We start from the raw sequence: 17,515 nt of genomic DNA, 5'->3' as shown, positions 1-17,515 counted from the left end.
ACTTCAATTTTTCCTCTGTCGTGCTTCCGGCAAGACATTCATGGATACGCTCTTAATTTTGGAGTCTTTTTCACGGTTTTTGGTGAAGTATTGCTCTAAGATTTCAGCTTTCGCTATACAGGAAACTTGTCTTTTAGCTTAGATAGCTTTTAGATTGTTTTGATTAATGGTAACGATATTTTGCTTTAATTGGAATTCCCCCTTGACTGTTCTTTGATTCAAGATGTCCGACCTTTCTCAAGCTCCTCCCCAAAGACGATGTAGGACTTGTATTAGGCGTATTCCGAAGGCCTCGGTTGATCCTCACACCGTTTGTTCCGACTGTAGGGGAAAATCCTGTCAGTTGGAAGATCGATGTGAGGAATGCGCCGGACTTTCGGAACTTGATTTTGTTCGACTCCTCAAGTATACCACTAAGTTAGAGAGAGAGAGAGTTAGGAGGAGTTCGGCTCGCTCTTCACTTTATTCCTCACCCCATGATCCTCAACCTTTTCCTCCCCCTGTAGTGGCTACCCCCGATCCTACTATTTGTGCTCAGCCTGATATGTCTGATGTTTTACGTGCCATTCAGGCTTTAGGTGATAAAGTGGAATCGGTAGTGAGTGACCACAAGTTCCTCTTGGCAGACGTCAAGGAACTTAAGGTGAAAAGTGCAGTGGGAAGTGGTAGTGCCAGTGCTGTGCCGAGTGCTAGTGTCAGTGTCAGTGTTGTGCGTGAGGGTACTTCTGTGCGTGCCAGTCGTCCTCCCAGTCCGGGACCTCTTGCAAGCTCCCAAGCCCAGGGGAGAAGCAATGTCGAAGGGCAAAAGGGTTCGGCAGGCCTTGATCGGCGCACAGCAGTATCCTCGGTGGTTGCGGGCGTATCTTACAGAGATCGTCACTTCCACTCTCAGACGATTGAGCCCTTATTTTCCTCGTCTGCAGAAGAATTTTCGGGGAGAAAACGCTGGACTCAGGTCTCAAGACCTCTTAAGCGCAAAGTCCAGACCGCACAGCCCGGATGTAGTCATTGGGCTAGCTCTGACTCGCCGCAGTCATCAGGTGACTGCACGCCTCCTAAGAGAGGTAAGGCGATGCCTCAACAGACCTCAACTTCTGTTAAGGCTCTGCCTCAACAGACCTCAACGTCTGTTGATCCCAAGATGGCTTTGCTGCAGTCTATGCAGTCGCAGCTTGCGGTATTGATGCGAGAGTTTCAGGCAGAGAAGGTTACACCTTCTCCTGCGAGCGCTCCTCCTCCTCTACGCAGTCCAGTCTGCCAGACGTACGAAGTTGAGGTTCCTCAAGCTACCTCCATGCGTGAGCTACCGCGTTGGGAGTTGCCAGCTACCAGCGTTGTGCTGCAGCCTCCACCTTCCTTGAGGCAGGAACCTCTTACCTCGCGGCAACCTCCTCAACAATGGGGACAGGAGTCTTATGCCTTACAACCTCCTCTTCCTTTGAGGCAAGAGTTTCTTGCAGTAAGACCATCCTCGAGGCAGCAACCTCTTGAGGTACGACAACCTCTGCCATCCTTGAGGCAGCCACCTCAGCTCTCGCAGCTGATACCTCCACTTTCCTCGAGGCGAGAACCTCAACTCTCGAGGCAAACACCTCAAGAACCTCAACTCGTGAGACAGGAGCCTCTTTCTGCGCAGCCGCCACCTCAACTCTCGCAGCACCCACCTCAAGAACCTCAACTCGTGAGTCAGGAACCTCTTACTGCGCAGCCACCTCAACCCTTGAAGCAAGCGCAACTCTTGAGACAGGAACCTCATGCAATGAGTCAGCCACCTCAACGCATGCATCTACCTCTTTCTCCTCAGCTTGAGCAGTCTTTGCAGCCTGAACCTCAGGTTTTACTACAGTCGCCTCTCACCACGCTTGCTCCCCAGACTCCCGCAGAGCCTCCTTCTTCCCAGCCTCATGACTTTGTCATTACCAGCCCTCATCCTCTTCAACAGAGACTTGAGGATGAATCCGCAAGTGTATATGCACCCGCTTGTCAGGATTCTGCCGTTCAGCATACCGCTGTAACTTTACCTCTCGCTTCTCAACACTCAGGTGATGAGGTTTCTGAAGAGGAAGCTGCGCACCTGGATGATCCCTCTTCTGACGTGGAGGAACCCAAGTCGTTACCACCCTCCATTGACTTTCGAAAGGTCCTGGCTCTTTTCAGAGAAGTTTACCCGGATCACTTTGTTTCTGCTACCCCTCGCTCTCCTCCATCAGAGTTTTCTCTAGGCATGCAAACTGTTAAGTCTGCCTACACTAAGCTCGTCTTCGCTAGATCTTCTAAGAGAGCTTTGAGAATGTTAGGGGAGTGGTTACAGTCCAAGCAGCAACTAGGGAAGACGTCATTCATGTTTCCTCCTACTAAGCTGACTTCTAAGGCGGGCGTATGGTATGCCACAGGAGAGGAACCAGGCTTGGGAATCCCTGCCTCTGCCCAGGCTGACTTCTCAAGTTTGGTTGACTCTCCACGAAGGTCGGCTATGAGGCGCTCTAAGGTCTGCTGGACCTTTTCTGACTTAGACCACTTCTTAAAGGGAGTCTTTCGCGCCTTTGAGATTTTTAATTTTCTCGACTGGTGCCTGGGGGCCTTGAGCAAGAAGACTGCCCCATCCGACAAGGACTCGGCCATGCTTATAATGTCCTGTATGGATAAAGCAATTCGCGATGGTTCCGGCGAACTTGCCTCCATGTTTGTTTCGGGAGTACTCAAGAAAAGGGAACAACTTTGCACCTTCCTTTCCACTGGTATCACCTCTTGTCAAAGGTCTCAGTTACTTTTTGCTCCGCTTTCTAAGTTCCTGTTTCCTGAGGACCTTATCAAGGAATTGTCTGCGGCCCTTATTCAGAAGGACACTCATGACCTTGTGGCCTCTTCAGCACGTAAGGCTAAGGTTGCTCCTTCGGTTCCTAGAACTTACCGCACCCCAGTGGCCGATACTCCTGCTACAAGATTTATTCCGCCCTTTCGTGGCAGAGCCCCCAGCCGAGGAAGTACCCGTTCAGACGGTTTCAGGGGCAGGTCCAAGAAAGGTCCCAAGCCTTTGAAAGGCAAACATTGACTCTCCTCCTCTCCAGACAGCAGTAGGAGCCAGACTCAAGATCTTCTGGCAAGCTTGGGAAAGAAGAGGTGCAGACGCCCAGTCTGTCAAGTGGCTAAGGGAGGGTTACAGGATACCATTCTGCCGCAATCCCCCTCTGACCACTTCTCCCATCAACCTCTCTCCCAACTACAAGGAAAAGGACAAGAGGCTAGCGTTACACCAAGAGGTGTCGCTCCTGTTACAGAAGGAGGCAGTGGTGATAGTCCGGGACCATCAATCCCCGGGCTTCTACAACCGTCTCTTTCTGGTGGCCAAAAAGACAGGAGGTTGGAGACCGGTGCTGGACGTCAGTGCGCTCAATGCTTATGTCACCAAGCAGACGTTCACTATGGAGACGACGAAGTCGGTCCTAGCAGCGGTCAGGCAGGAGGACTGGATGGTCTCGTTGGATCTGAAAGACGCCTACTTTCACGTTCCTATTCATCCAGACTCCCAACCTTTCCTGAGATTCGTTTTTGGAAAGGTTGTGTACCAATTCAGAGCCCTGTGTTTTGGCCTAAGCACGGCGCCTATGGTGTTTACGCGACTGATGAGGAATATTGCGAAATTCCTCCACTTGGCGGACATCAGAGCCTCCCTTTATTTAGACGACTGGCTGTTAAGAGCCCCCACAAGTCGTCGCTGTCTGGAGAGTCTCAACTGGACTTTGGACTTGATCAAGGAACTGGGTCTTTTGGTCAACTTAGAAAAGTCCCAACTTATTCCTTCCCAAACCATCGTTTACCTGGGAATGGAGATTCGGAGTCAAGCTTTTCGGGCTTTTCCGTCGGCCCCAAGAATCAGCCAAGCCCTAGAGTGCATTCTGAGCATGCTGAAGAGGAACAGATGCTCGGTGAGACAGTGGATGAGTCTAACAGGGACCCTGTCATCGTTAGCCCTGTTCACCGAGTTAGGGAGACTCAACCTCCGCCCCCTTCAATTCCATCTAGCAGCTCACTGGGACAAGAATATGACGCTCGAAGCGGTCTCTATTCCTGTTACCAAAGAGATGAAGACTACTCTCATGTGGTGGAAGACCAACATCCTTCTCAAGGAGGGTCTATCGTTAGCAGTTCAGACCCCCAACCTTCATCTCTATTCGGACGCATCAGACTCAGGCTGGGGCGTGACCTTGGACGGACAGGAATGCTCGGGAACATGGAACAAGGAACAGGAAACGCTTCACATCAACTGCAAGGAGTTGCTGGCAGTTCATCTGGCTTTAATGAACTTCAAGTCCCTCCTGCTAAACAAGGTGGTGGAGGTGAACTCCGACAATACCACAGCCTTGGCATACATCTCCAAGCAGGGAGGGACCCATTCGAGGAAGCTGTACGAGATAGCAAGGGACCTCCTCATTTGGTCAAGAAATCTAAACCTCTCACTGGTAACGAGGTGCATTCAGGGCAATATGAACGTCTCGGCAGATCGCCTCAGCAGGAAAGATCAAGTCATCCCCACGGAATGGACCCTTCACAAGAGCGTGTGCAACAGACTTTGGACCTTGTGGGGTCAGCCAACGATAGATCTGTTCGCCACCTCCATGACCAAGAGGCTCCCTTTGTACTGTTCCCCAGTTCCAGACCCAGCAGCAGTTCACGTGGATGCTTTTCTGCTGGATTGGTCCCATCTCGAGCTATATGCATTCCCGCCGTTCAAGATCATCAACAGAGTCATTCAGAAGTTCGTCTCTCACGAAGGGACACGGCTGACGCTGGTTGCTCCCCTTTGGCCTGCAAGAGAATGGTTCACAGAGGTACTACAATGGCTGGTCGACGTTCCCAGGACTCTCCCTCTAAGAGTGGACCTTCTACGTCAACCTCACGTAAAGAAGGTACACCCAAACCTCCACGCTCTTCGTCTGACTGCCTTCAGACTGTCGAAAGACTCGCTAGAGCTAGAGGCTTTTCGAAGGAGGCGGCCAGAGCGATTGCCAGAGCAAGGAGGATATCCACTCGTAGAGTCTATCAATCCAAGTGGGAAGTCTTCCGAGGCTGGTGCAGAGCCAATGCAGTTTCCTCTACCAATACCTCTGTAACCCAAGTCGCTGACTTCCTGTTACATCTTAGGAATGTTAGATCTCTTTCGGCTCCTACGATCAAAGGGTACAGAAGTATGTTGGCTTCAGTTCTCCGCCACAGAGGTTTGGATCTTTCCTCCAACAAGGATCTACAAGACATCCTTAAATCTTTCGAGACTTCTAAAGAACGTCGATTGTCCACTCCAGGCTGGAATCTAGACGTAGTCTTAAGGTTCCTTATGTCTCCTAGGTTTGAACCTCTCCAGTCAGCTTCTTTCAAAGACCTTACTCTCAAAACTCTTTTCCTCGTCTGCCTTGCAACAGCCAAAAGAGTTAGTGAGGTTCACGCCTTCAGCAGGAACATAGGATTCACATCCGAATCAGCAACATGTTCCTTACAGCTCGGATTTTTAGCAAAAAATGAACTTCCTTCACGTCCTTGGCCTAGATCGTTCGATATTCCTAGCCTTTCCAACATGGTGGGTAGCGAGCTAGAGAGAGTTCTTTGCCCTGTCAGAGCTCTAAAATACTATCTTAAAAGGTCAAAACCTTTACGAGGACAATCAGAGGCCTTATGGTGTGCCATCAAGAAACCTTCGATGCCTATGTCCAAAAATGCAGTTTCGTATTATATAAGGCTTCTGATTAGAGAAGCTCATTCTCACATGAAGGATGAAGACCTTGCTTTGCTGAAGGTAAGGACCCACGAAGTGAGAGCTGTAGCTACTTCGATGGCCTTTAAACAGAACCGTTCTCTGCAGAGTATTATGGATGCAACCTTTTGGAGGAGCAAGTCAGTGTTTGCATCATTTTATCTCAAAGATGTCCAGTCTCTTTACGAGAACTGCTACACCCTGGGACCATTCGTAGCAGCGAGTGCAGTAGTAGGTGAGGGCTCAGCCACTACATTCCCTTAATCCCATAACCTTTTTTAACCTTTCTCTTGAATGCTTTTATTGTTGTTTTTGGGTTGTTACGGTAGGCTAGAAGCCTTCCGCATCCTAGTTGATTTGGCGGGTGGTCAATTCGTTCTTGAGAAGCGCCTAGGTTAGAGGTTGTGTAGAGGTCCTTTAGTATGGGTTGCAGCCCTTTATACTTCAGCACCTTAGGGTTGTTCAGCCTCCTAAGAGGAACGCTGCGCTCAGTAAGGAAGACGAACTTATTAAAGGCAGAGTAATGGTTCAAGTCGACTTCCTTACCAGGTACTTATTATTTCATTGTTATTTTGAATAACTGATAATATGAAATACGGGATACTTAGCTTCTTGATATACATGTACACTGGTTTTCACCCACCTCCCTGGGTGTGAATCAGCTACATGATTATCGGGTAAGATTAATATTGAAAAATGTTATTTTCATTAGTAAAATAAATTTTTGAATATACTTACCCGATAATCATGATTTAATTGACCCACCCTTCCTCCCCATAGAGAACCAGTGGATCGAGGAAAAATTGAAGTGGTGTCAACAAGAAGTACTGCAGTACCTGGCCACAGGTGGCGCTGGTGAGTACACCCCCTTCTTGTATAGTGATCGCTGGCGTATCCCTTCCGTAGAATTCTGTCGGGCAACGGAGTTGACAGCTACATGATTATCGGGTAAGTATATTCAAAAATTTATTTTACTAATGAAAATAACATAATTTTATGCACTAAGCATAACAAACTAATTGAACAACTGAGCCAGAGATTAATATCTAGAGCAGGAATAAGAAATTTAATACTCTAAGTTTCTGTCCAACAAATTAAGATAAGAATGGGCATCTGAAGACCAGACAGAAGAACAATAATTGAAACAAGGTAGAATAAATGAATTAAAACAATTCAGAATAGATTGATCACCGAAAATCTTAAGACTCCGTAAAGCAATTTTATGTGCAAATGAAGAAGACGCAGACCTGTGTTTCTCTAAAGTAAATTTGCTGTCAAGAATAACACCTAAAATTTGAAGAGTCAAACATTATCAGTGATGAGATCTGGGTGTTGAGAAGCAACTGTCTTCTACCTAATTACAATCATACTTTTGAGTTTAGTTAGGATTCAACTTCATTCCCCATGATTTGTACCATGGACTAATTTTAGCTAGATCTCTATTGAGGGATTCAGCAACCCAAGTTCTACATTCAGGAGATGGGATTGATTCAAAGGGAGTAGTATTACCTGCATACGTAACAAGCTTATTTTCTAGGCCAAACCACATGTCATGTGTAAATAGTATGAAAAGTAATGGGCCAAGAACACTACCCTGAGGAACACCAAACATCACATTCCTATACTCACTATGGTGCCCATCAACAACTACTTTTTGTGACCTATTATTAGACATTCAATAATTATATGAAAAAAAGACCCACCCTCTCCCAACTGTTTAAGTTTGAAAAGAAGGGCCTCATGATTAACACTGTCAAAGGCAGCACTAAAATCAAGGCCAATCATACAAACTTCCTGACCACAATCAAGGGATTTATGTACAGCATTGGAGATTAAAAGAAGGGCATCACATGTTCCAAGTCCTTTACGAAAGCCAAATGGCAAACTAGGGAACAGGTGATTGTCTTCCGCAAACCTATTTAGACATTTTGCCAAAAGACATTCATAAACTTAGATAATATGGGAGTTATGGAAATTGGGCAGTAATCAGTTGGACTTGAACTACCACAAACACATTTACATAAAGGAGTAACATTACCAATTCTCCAACAAGTACTGTTAGAGAGATGGAGATTTTTGTTGCCCTGCATCCACGTCTGGTACATGACGCATACAGTAATTTCTGAGATCGTTTGGAGCGATGTGTACCATATCTGGCCATCCAAGGTGTGGTACACAATGCCTACAGAAGTGTTTTTAATAATTTTGAGTGACACCATATGACCTCATTCAGTTTGTCTATATTAAGTGCACCAGATAAAGTTATGGTTTTTACGCTGCATGAGCATTCATTTTACCTTGCATAAATACTATAAAACTTCTTACTTTAGTAGTTTGCAGGTTACTGGTTTTTTATGGGTTTATAGTTATCGCCCACTGGAACAATTCGCAAAGTTGGTGTGATTACCAACTTGGCGAAATGTTTCAGGTTGCACAGATTCTTAAGACAAAAGGGTAGTTTGTAGCGCTACGGCCAAGCGTCCTAATTTGCTTATTATCGCTCCGACTGTTATCTTGTATAGAGTAAAAACGTTTGGAAATGGTCTACGGATCTTAAATATGTTGTGCTTTTAGCTTAGGTTAGGTGGGTTTTTTAAGTTAGCTTCTCCCGTTGTACTCGTAGGTAAGGAAACTGTTGTGTAAGGGGGGGGTGGGGGGGCAAAGCCCCCCTGGGTAAGGATATGGCTTTTAGCATAGGTTAAGTGGGTTTTTTTAAGTTAGCTTCTCCCGCCAAAATCGTTTTTAGAACTACGGCCACAGTTCAGAATATTCCCGTTTTCTACGGGATCTGGCCGTCACCCTACAAAGGCTCCAGACAAAATTATGGAGTATGGTTGCTGCTTTAGTGGATTGCAGTGTAATAGTCACCCGAAAAAATCACCAAAGTTATACATCTTTTGCAACATCGTGATGAATTGAAAAGGGACAGACATTGTACAAAAGTCTCATCTGGAAATTCATAGACTAGTGCTTTTAATCACAGCCTACATCATTTACTGCATTTTTATTCTCACATACATGTTATAACTTAATCAGTATACGGTAAGCACAAAGGATCGGGGGACACAAAGGGTCGCACAAGGTAAGAGAGAGCGCGGCGTGATGTTTATCGCGTCGCGACCAGAAACTTACTGGCGATTCTACCTGAGCTAGCACGCTGCCCGACCCCGGGTCGCCTCAGGGCACATATCACACCGCCTGAGGTTGACCCCTTAGAAAACGGAAAGAGGGTAAACTATACAAAAAGGTGGTCGGTTAGGTAGAGTTACCAGTAACTCCTAAGAAGGTAGTTCTAGGTAAGTATGTTAGGAAAAATACAAATTACTTAAAAATTTGTGATATCTTCAATTTTTACTGCAAGAAGGATGGTAGATAACCCTTATTATTTTACAAGGGTAAAATTATGTGCATATTAATTATATCCCTCTGGAAATGGTGGATCATCTTGCAAAGGAAGAGTTAGATATCATTATTTTCCTTGTTTATATGATCCAATAAGCCTAGACTTTGTTAGATTAACTTAACATGGTTGTTCTTTATTTTTTCATAAAGTACTATACAGTAATTAAAAAAGGAACAATACCATACGGGAATCTCAGTAATAGAAATATACTTAACTGTATTATATGGGTTCCATATAGTAATGAAAAATTTCATGCTTTGTACTAGGTTTCAAACCAATTTTGCATGTATTCGAAGGGACTGTTGTATGGACAGGAGAAGATTGAGGTTTTATTTTTATCTGCCTACACTCAAGATTGGGAGAGTTACATAGACCAGCCTTGTTTTTTTACCACAAAAGAGCAATGGATGTCAACCTCATCCTTAAGATTGGGAGAGTTACATAGACCTGCCTTGTTTTTTACCACAACAAAAGAGCAATAGATGTCAACCTCATCCTTAAGATTGGGAGAGTTACATAGACCTGCCTTGTTTTTTACCTCAACAAAAGAGCAATAGATGTCAACCTCATCCTTAAGATTGGGAGAGTTACATAGACCTGCCTTGTTTTTACCACAACAAAAGAGCAATAGATGTCAACCTCATCCTTAGTAGCAACTAGTCACAGACTTGTTAAATCTGCCATAAATGAATGAAGACGACCATAAATAATCGTTGCATGTTGAAGGTTTATGGACTGATAGTTGTGAAGGCATGCGATGAGAAGGGAAAAGATCAAACTTTTGTGCCTTCGGGTAAAGATAGAGGGGGCAAGAGTAAGAGGCCAGCAATGGAAAAAGTTTTTGGGACAGCTAACTGGAAGATGTAAATAAGTAAGTAACAGCTGGATAATTTATACAGAGAGCTAGAGACAGGACCAGGTGAAAGCAATTGACAGCCCACATCGAGGACATGTCACTTAGATGATAGATAGTTGTGAAGGACATTGAAGACTCGCCAGAATTGATGGGTAAATAAAAAAAATGTTTTGAATTGCAAGAGAGGTTATTTTGATAGGCATTTGGATACAATTGATGAAGAATTTGAAAACATACTGAGGATCATAATTATTCAACAAAGGAAGTATTAGAACTTGTTTAATTATCAACTAAGGGAGCATATGAAATATAAATTGGAAAAAAGCATTTGCACATTTTCAGACCTCTCTTTATTGTAAGGGCCAAAGGTATGGATTATGATCTTTGGATAGTGCTGCATATCAAGATACTATGAGGGAAAGTCATCCATTAATTTCGTAAAATTTCTGGGTTATCAGGTGTCATATCATGAGCTAGATCAAGTATTTTCAACCAGGTATTTATTGATGAAAAGTTGCAAATGAATTACTTAATCGTGCTGCTGCAGACTTTATGCTTACGGTTTATCTTTTGCAATGAATGATTCGAAGTTCTCTGGCATCCTGGCATCGAAGGTCATTGATACCAATTATCTTTTGCAAGTTCCCACTTAAGTAAGGGGAATATAGAACCCATTCCTTGCTTATAAAGGTAGTGAGTTCTGCTGTAATTGATTATTTAACGTAAGTTTTTAATCGTATGTACCAATTCTCTACAAAGAATTTTTATTCAAATTTCCTATTCCTTGTATTTTAGAAAAATTATAATGTGCCTCCATTTTAATGGGCATTTTCATAGTCTTGCTGGAATTCCCATTTTCATTTTTTCATACTTTTTTTATGTCATAGAATTCAGGCATTATGGTGCAGTACAAAAGTATGATAGTGCTATTGTGGCTGGCAAACAGCAGTGTAGCATTTCTTGTGTGCAGATTTGCTCAAAATTATGGTAAGAGATTTTTAAATAACTGGATCCACTCCTTCCTGCATCCTTTAGTCTTATGATAGAGGAAAAGCAAGAGACAGCATTGGATTATAATTCTGGTGATAGCTAATAAATATGACCTAATATTTCATCGCTTTACAAATTATAGTTATAATTTTTATCCCTACATTTTTTCTTGTTTTCATTAAATACAATGTAGGGGAGCTTGAAGATAATTTCTTTGCTATACACCTAGCAATGGTTGAATCTGGGGATGAAAGTTTGCTGTGTAATGAACTGTTTGCAAAACTATTTCCATAAAATGTCTTATTGTAAATATATTAAGGTAAATTTTATAATTGGTGTCTATTTCATTTTTTTGTTGGTAATGATGTTAATATGTGATGTTTATGTAATTAAAAGCTTAATTTCTTTACAGCCAAAGGTTCTGGAAGTTCTTCATGAAAGGTGCTGTTGATACAGCACACCGGAAAGCCAAGAAAATTACCCATTCATCCGTATTGTTAGTGGAAAGGGTTCAGCGTTGTAGAAAAATATGGAAGTCTACTGGATATTATGGTCCAACAGATTAGAGAATTATAAAGAAAAATCTAGTTATCTAACAAATTGGAAGGCAGTCTTTCTGATCTTGGAAGTTTTAATAGGCTGCAAATAATGTTTTTACAGACATTTCATGACATTTTGAATTGTTTTATTTGTAATATTCTAATGCAGAAGATGTAAATTAAATTTGAATTATGGCAAAGTAAGAATCACAGGAAATAAATAGTTTAAAATGAACAAAAGATGGGCTTAGGGTTTAGGAGATAATACTGTACATTAGTAGGTGTATACCCTCCAATATTAGAAGTTTTTTTAAATGGTGCCTCCTAGTACTGATGCAGAGAAAAGAACTTACGGTATAAGATGTGTAGGTTTCTAGTAATCAGACAATTACTGCAGATACTGTATGTTTATTATAACATTTTGGGTTTTGTACTCATTTTATTCTTTGTGTGTTGAATGTTAAAGACTCGCATTTCAGTCCTTGATAATTAGCTACAAGGTTTTATATTACAAAACGTTTAAATTTGTCATTTTCTTAAAGGTCACAGCAGTTTAGCCTATGGAACCGATATAATGCTTAGTTGACTATGGCTCTAGTAATTTTTCCCTGGATTTTGAAATTCAAATGCAATTTTATGTAATTATTTGGCGAGTAGTCCGTTTACTCGCACAAATATGGCGACAGTTCAGGTATTTTGTGTAGAAAATCTGTTCCATGCCCACTGAATGGATCGTCCGTACACTTTTTTGGAATTCATGATTTTTTCAGAAAAATTTCCATAGTTGGAGAAAATTATTTTCCTCAAAATTTCATGTAGTTATTTGAGAACTTTTCAGGGTTTCATGAAGAGTTAATACCCAGTTTTGATGAAATATATATCTAAAAAGTAAGACTTGAAGAAGTCTCGTATTTCACTGTTTGTGTTTTTTAGTTGAGCTGTTACCAATGATTTAAACTGCTGGTGGAATCTAGAATTTTGATAAATTGTACAGTATTATTTAAAACTATAAATGGCATATCGGATTGTGGGAGTTAGCAATATGAATGTCAGGGGAGATTTTTAGAACTACCGGTAACTGGAATTTTAATAATAGAATTTATTTCTAATATCACCTGATGTTCATATACATGCCTACAGTCCTCCCAACTGACTTGAGGTGTTGTTACGATGAGGGGGATTAGTTTTGACTTCGAGACTAAAAAGACAAAGGTTCTGTGGCTTGCCTGAGCCTCGCTTCTTGACATTAAGCAGTAATTTGCCTCCTTTACTAGATGCATAAGTCGTGAACAGAAAGAAAATTGGATATTTTTTTTCAGTTTCAGGGGTAAGTACTGATAAAACCAAGCTTCCAGAGAAAAGCGATATGTAACATCGGGTGAATATGGAAACAAATTTTATGATTATAATTCAGTTTTTTGTATTACTGTATATGCAATAAGGCCTGTGGTGCTACTTTTGGTAGATGTATTTTTTGTTGTGCGTGTTACTTTATTTGATAGTACATTATTCAGGTTTCTTTATTTTTTATTTAAGCTAAATAAAAATAACAATATGATTTGTGTATGCAGTTTTGACCTTGCATGTATATTGATAGCTAAGTATTAAATGGCAAGAAATACAAAGTTTTGATAATTGCTGGTTGTAGAATATATTTTAATCTTTGCTTTTTTATAGTATAATGGAAAGTATTTAAGAAATAGGAAAATGCTAAGGACAAGAGGTTTTGTTGGACTTAGTGTCCATTACATAGATTGAAAGTATTTTAATAATTTTTTATTCCATTTGAGAGTAGGGTGGTTTTTAAGAAGACAAACTGTTGAAGGTTAAGGAGCAGATTCTCATACTCTTACTTGGATCATTTTCAGCCATCAGATCAAATTGTCTTTATTCCAGTAAAAGGATTGAAGTCACTCCGATTGCCCGAGTTGTGCAGTAACTTGTCTCACCCCTTGCGTGGGTTTTGTTGTAACGCCTGTCCAGTAGATTGCACCTGCATGGAAAGTACTTTTAGTTTACAAAGAATTAATAGATTTTACTCGTAAATCCATTCTTTAAATGATTAATTACAAATACCGTAAGGTATTGAAGGAATGGCAAATTATTTTTATGAACCTGCTCTGATGTTCCTTCACTCCAGAAGCTTGATTTTCTTGACATTTACTCTTAAACTAAAAAAATCCTGTTTTCTTCCCTTCAGTAGAATTACGCCTCTAATAAAGTAATAAGATAATCTAGCTGTTACTGGCAACCATCGATGGTTTGTTCAAGCCATAGATCATTTGTCTTAATGTCCACTTTAGAATAGTCAACTGACCCTGACTCCGGATTGTTTAAATTTAGGTTTATTAGTGGGTTCTGAGGCTAAGAGTTCTTTTATATCTAAATGATTTGCTATATTTAAGCGATTCATTGGAAAGGATTCTGGATCAGCAAGTGTGGTTGCTAAGGTTACGGGAAAGCTTGGGAGAAGTCCCCCCTCTGGTTCTAACTCAAAAGGGAATGATAATAGTAACTTCTTTTTTTGCTTTTACTATTGGAGAAAAGGATTCTAATTCAGTCTTCTTCTATTGTTGAATAAGTTTAGGAGGTTGAAGTCTTTGTTAGTTTGGAAGTTAGTGAGACCTAGGGACAACGACTTCTTTGGAGTAATTCATTCTGATGGGATTCCTGAAGATGGGGATTTCCCAATTTCATCTTAGATCTACATTGGAAAAATACTCTATCTGGACACAATCTCAGTTCCAGTGAAGTTGGTTGGATGATTGCAGGTGGTTAATCCAGGAAGATTGCTTGTAAATGAAAATCCTGGTCCCTTCTCTGTTTGCAAGAAGAATGGAGCACAAGTAAATCTTATACTTATGTCAAGGTTGCGGCCAAAGACAACTCTTCTTATTAATTGCTAAAATCTACCAAAATTAAAAGCTCTTCAGGACCAGGTAACACTGCTGGAAGAGAAGACCATTGCGGTATTTTTAGGTGAGACTACAGGCCTACATACAGAATCAATGCGGGGACAAAGTCACGAATCCCGTACTTGATATCAGAGGTGCTATTAACATGGACAAATTTAAGAGGACTAACCCTTGTCCCTCACTATTCTTGGAAAAAAGCTTAGCAAGTTGGTTAAGGAGGAAAAGTCAGATTCTTCCAAATGAATGGTGTCTACATCCTGTCAATATGTCTAATAATTTGGAAATTGTGAAATCAAGCAAATGTAGAAGTGTTACATCACTGAACAAAATGCTAGAAGTATTTAGTTCACCAATTCTTGATCCCTTACCATGCAAGGTAGATATTCTGTTACAAGATTGGTCAAATCTGGATTCTAGAAATGTATTGACAACTATACGGTAACTAGTTTGAATAATGTTAGATTTTTACTTTCAATTTCAGCCATTAAGAGATATAGATCCAAGCTCAATTCTTTACTCAAGCATCTGGGATTAATTCTATCCTTTTCAGGTATGGTAGCAGATGTATTTAGAGATTTTAGTATTGGCGGACCTTCAGTAGTCAGGCCTATTCTTTTGATTTAAATGTAGTTTTACAATACCTGGAAGGTTTGAATTTTGAACCTCAGGAAAATCTTCTGATTAAAGATCTCACGGATGAAATAGTTATTATGTTGATATTGGTATCGGATAAATTCATAAGTAAACTACAAACACTTATCTTCTAATATAAAGTAAGCTTTTCATAGCAAAAAATAATTTTAGGATAAGAGTTCACCACATTAGAAAATAGATTTCTTTGTCGGGTAAGAGCCTTTCAGTATACAGTAATTTGGACAAAATTACTACCATTAGAGGCATTGTTCCTAAATTTTTATAGGGGATTGGTATTCCAAGTCATCCTCTGTCCAAATAAGCAATATCTTCTCTTGTAAAAAGTTTGGACACGGAAGCTCACAGAGAATCAGCACAAGTCTAATAAAAGGCTAGAAGATCAGGGTTTATGGTATTGGAAGTACAATTACATCCCTTAATTTCGGCAGTATTCTTTCATCGGAAAGGCTTTTGGTGGTAGATTAATTATGTACAAGAATCATTTTTGTTAAACATCTTAAGAGTCCTTATTTGTTTATCAGGATTTTTGGGCTGAAGGTCTTATGGTGGACGCTGGGAATTTGGTCTAGTATTTTGGGCTTTAATTAATTTTATTTTTCTTAGTTAAAACAATTCAAACTTAGTTATTTGGTGTTGTGGTTATATAATTAATTTTATTTTTCTTAGTTGAAAAAATTCAAACCTTGCTATTTGGTGTTGTGGTTATATAATAAAAAACTAATCTTGGGTACCGTATTTCAAAATATGTTTTGAGATGGTTTATTACCAATAATCTAGACTATGCGAGTGTCTGTAATGTTAACTATAAATGACTTGCTTCTTTCCTTCACCGATAACCCACTTCCATCTGTGAGTGAGAGTCGGCAATATGAACATCGGGAAATTCATAAAAATATACAATTTTAATAAGGTTTATTTTTATGCTCCCCTGATCTTCATATACGCCGCCGCTGTCCTCCCACTGACTTATGGTGCCAAGATGATAGGGAGGAGTTTTGACTTTGAGGCCAAAAGACAAAGGATTTGTCTCATTCATAGGGAATGTCTCTTTGAAGAGAAAGAAAATAGGGAATTTTTTAGTTCTAGGGGTTAATATCAGTAAAACAGATTCCATAGAGAAGCAATATTTTTTATCACCACTTTGCTCAATTAAATTTTTTCACTTTTGTGTAATAGCATTTCCAAAGTGTGGGTCAGGGTTTCATGTAATTACTCTTACCATTGTGTCAAGTAATATAGATATTGTACTGTAGTTGGAATTTAAAGCATCACAATAAGTCATACACTTTTACTCTGGCAAGCACTGCAAGAATTATCGTATTTTATCATTAAACTTTGTACTGAATTTCAAATCAAAGACTGTATGTGGAAGAGACTTGTTAACCCTATAGAAACAATAATTTAGAATTTTAGAATTAATGCACAGTTCTTAAGTTATTCAAAGTGCTAAAAATTTGGCATACCGTGACCTTATACTGAACACATACCGTGTGTGTATGGCTATCAAATGAGCCCATCTTAACTAAGAGTAGCAGATTATATTGTGGAGGAACAATAATAGTAACAGTTCCTTTTTTTGGTTTTACCATTAGAGAAAAGAATTCTCATTCAGTCTTCTTCAATTGTTGAATAAGTTCAGAAGGTTGAAGTCTGTTAGTTTGAAAGTTGGTGAGACCTCTAGGTACAACTTCATAGGTATCTTTTTATCGATTCTACTTGTATACTAAATTGCAGTTTCTTTTACCAGCTTCATTTCCAAACTACATTGATAGTGATTGTTGAATGTTTTCAAGAGATTTATTTTGATTTAGAATCGTGGCAAATTAAATATCTTGTGTTTTAAATGAAAAAGTAATACCCGAGTTTGAGATGTCCTTTTAAAAATGTTTTCATTATTGTTTCTGAAAACTTATGTTGCTATTATATCTCTATTCTATTTTCAAATCCAGACATGAAATTATAATTATACTGTATAAGCATAGGATGAAACTATAATTACACTTCAGTATAAGCGTGGAGTGAAATTATAATTATATACTGTATAAATGTGGGGTGAAATTATAGTTATACTGTATAAGTGTGGGGTGAAATTATAATTGCACTGTATAAGCATGGGGTGAAATTATAATTGTACTATACTGTATAAACATTGGGTGAAATTATAATGTATAAGTGAGTGTAAGTATACTGTAATTCCACTATACTTTATAAATGTGTTTAGATGGTATTTTAACACAGCATTTGTTGGGAAATCAAGACATCTATATATTCCTAGAGTTGTATTGTCTTGATTTGAAAACCAACTTTTGTTAACGTTGTTGTTCCTTTTCATCTTTTGTAAATATTTTCAGTGATGTTAGTGTTAAAATGTAGATAAGTCTACATTTGCATGAAGCGTGATCATATGTAATT

At 40.1% G+C, this 17,515-nt stretch overlaps 1 protein-coding gene across 1 annotated transcript in view; it reads left to right on the top strand.

The window, feature by feature from the left end:
* Positions 1-15,755, top strand: part of LOC137641696 (uncharacterized) — a 76,255-nt gene extending 60,500 nt beyond the window's left edge. Inside the window, exon 12 of the mRNA XM_068374503.1 lies at positions 11,408-15,755. Coding sequence (XP_068230604.1) covers positions 11,408-11,433 — 26 coding nt within the window. The 3' untranslated portion in view covers positions 11,434-15,755. The remainder of the gene's footprint in view (positions 1-11,407) is intronic.
* The last annotated feature ends 1,760 nt before the right edge of the window (positions 15,756-17,515 follow it).

Source organism: Palaemon carinicauda, chromosome 5 (assembly GCF_036898095.1).
Source record: "Palaemon carinicauda isolate YSFRI2023 chromosome 5, ASM3689809v2, whole genome shotgun sequence".
NCBI classification, from domain to species: domain Eukaryota; kingdom Metazoa; phylum Arthropoda; class Malacostraca; order Decapoda; family Palaemonidae; genus Palaemon; species Palaemon carinicauda.
Note: the sequence above shows the minus strand (reverse complement) of the source record. Positions and strands in the feature narration are given on the sequence as shown.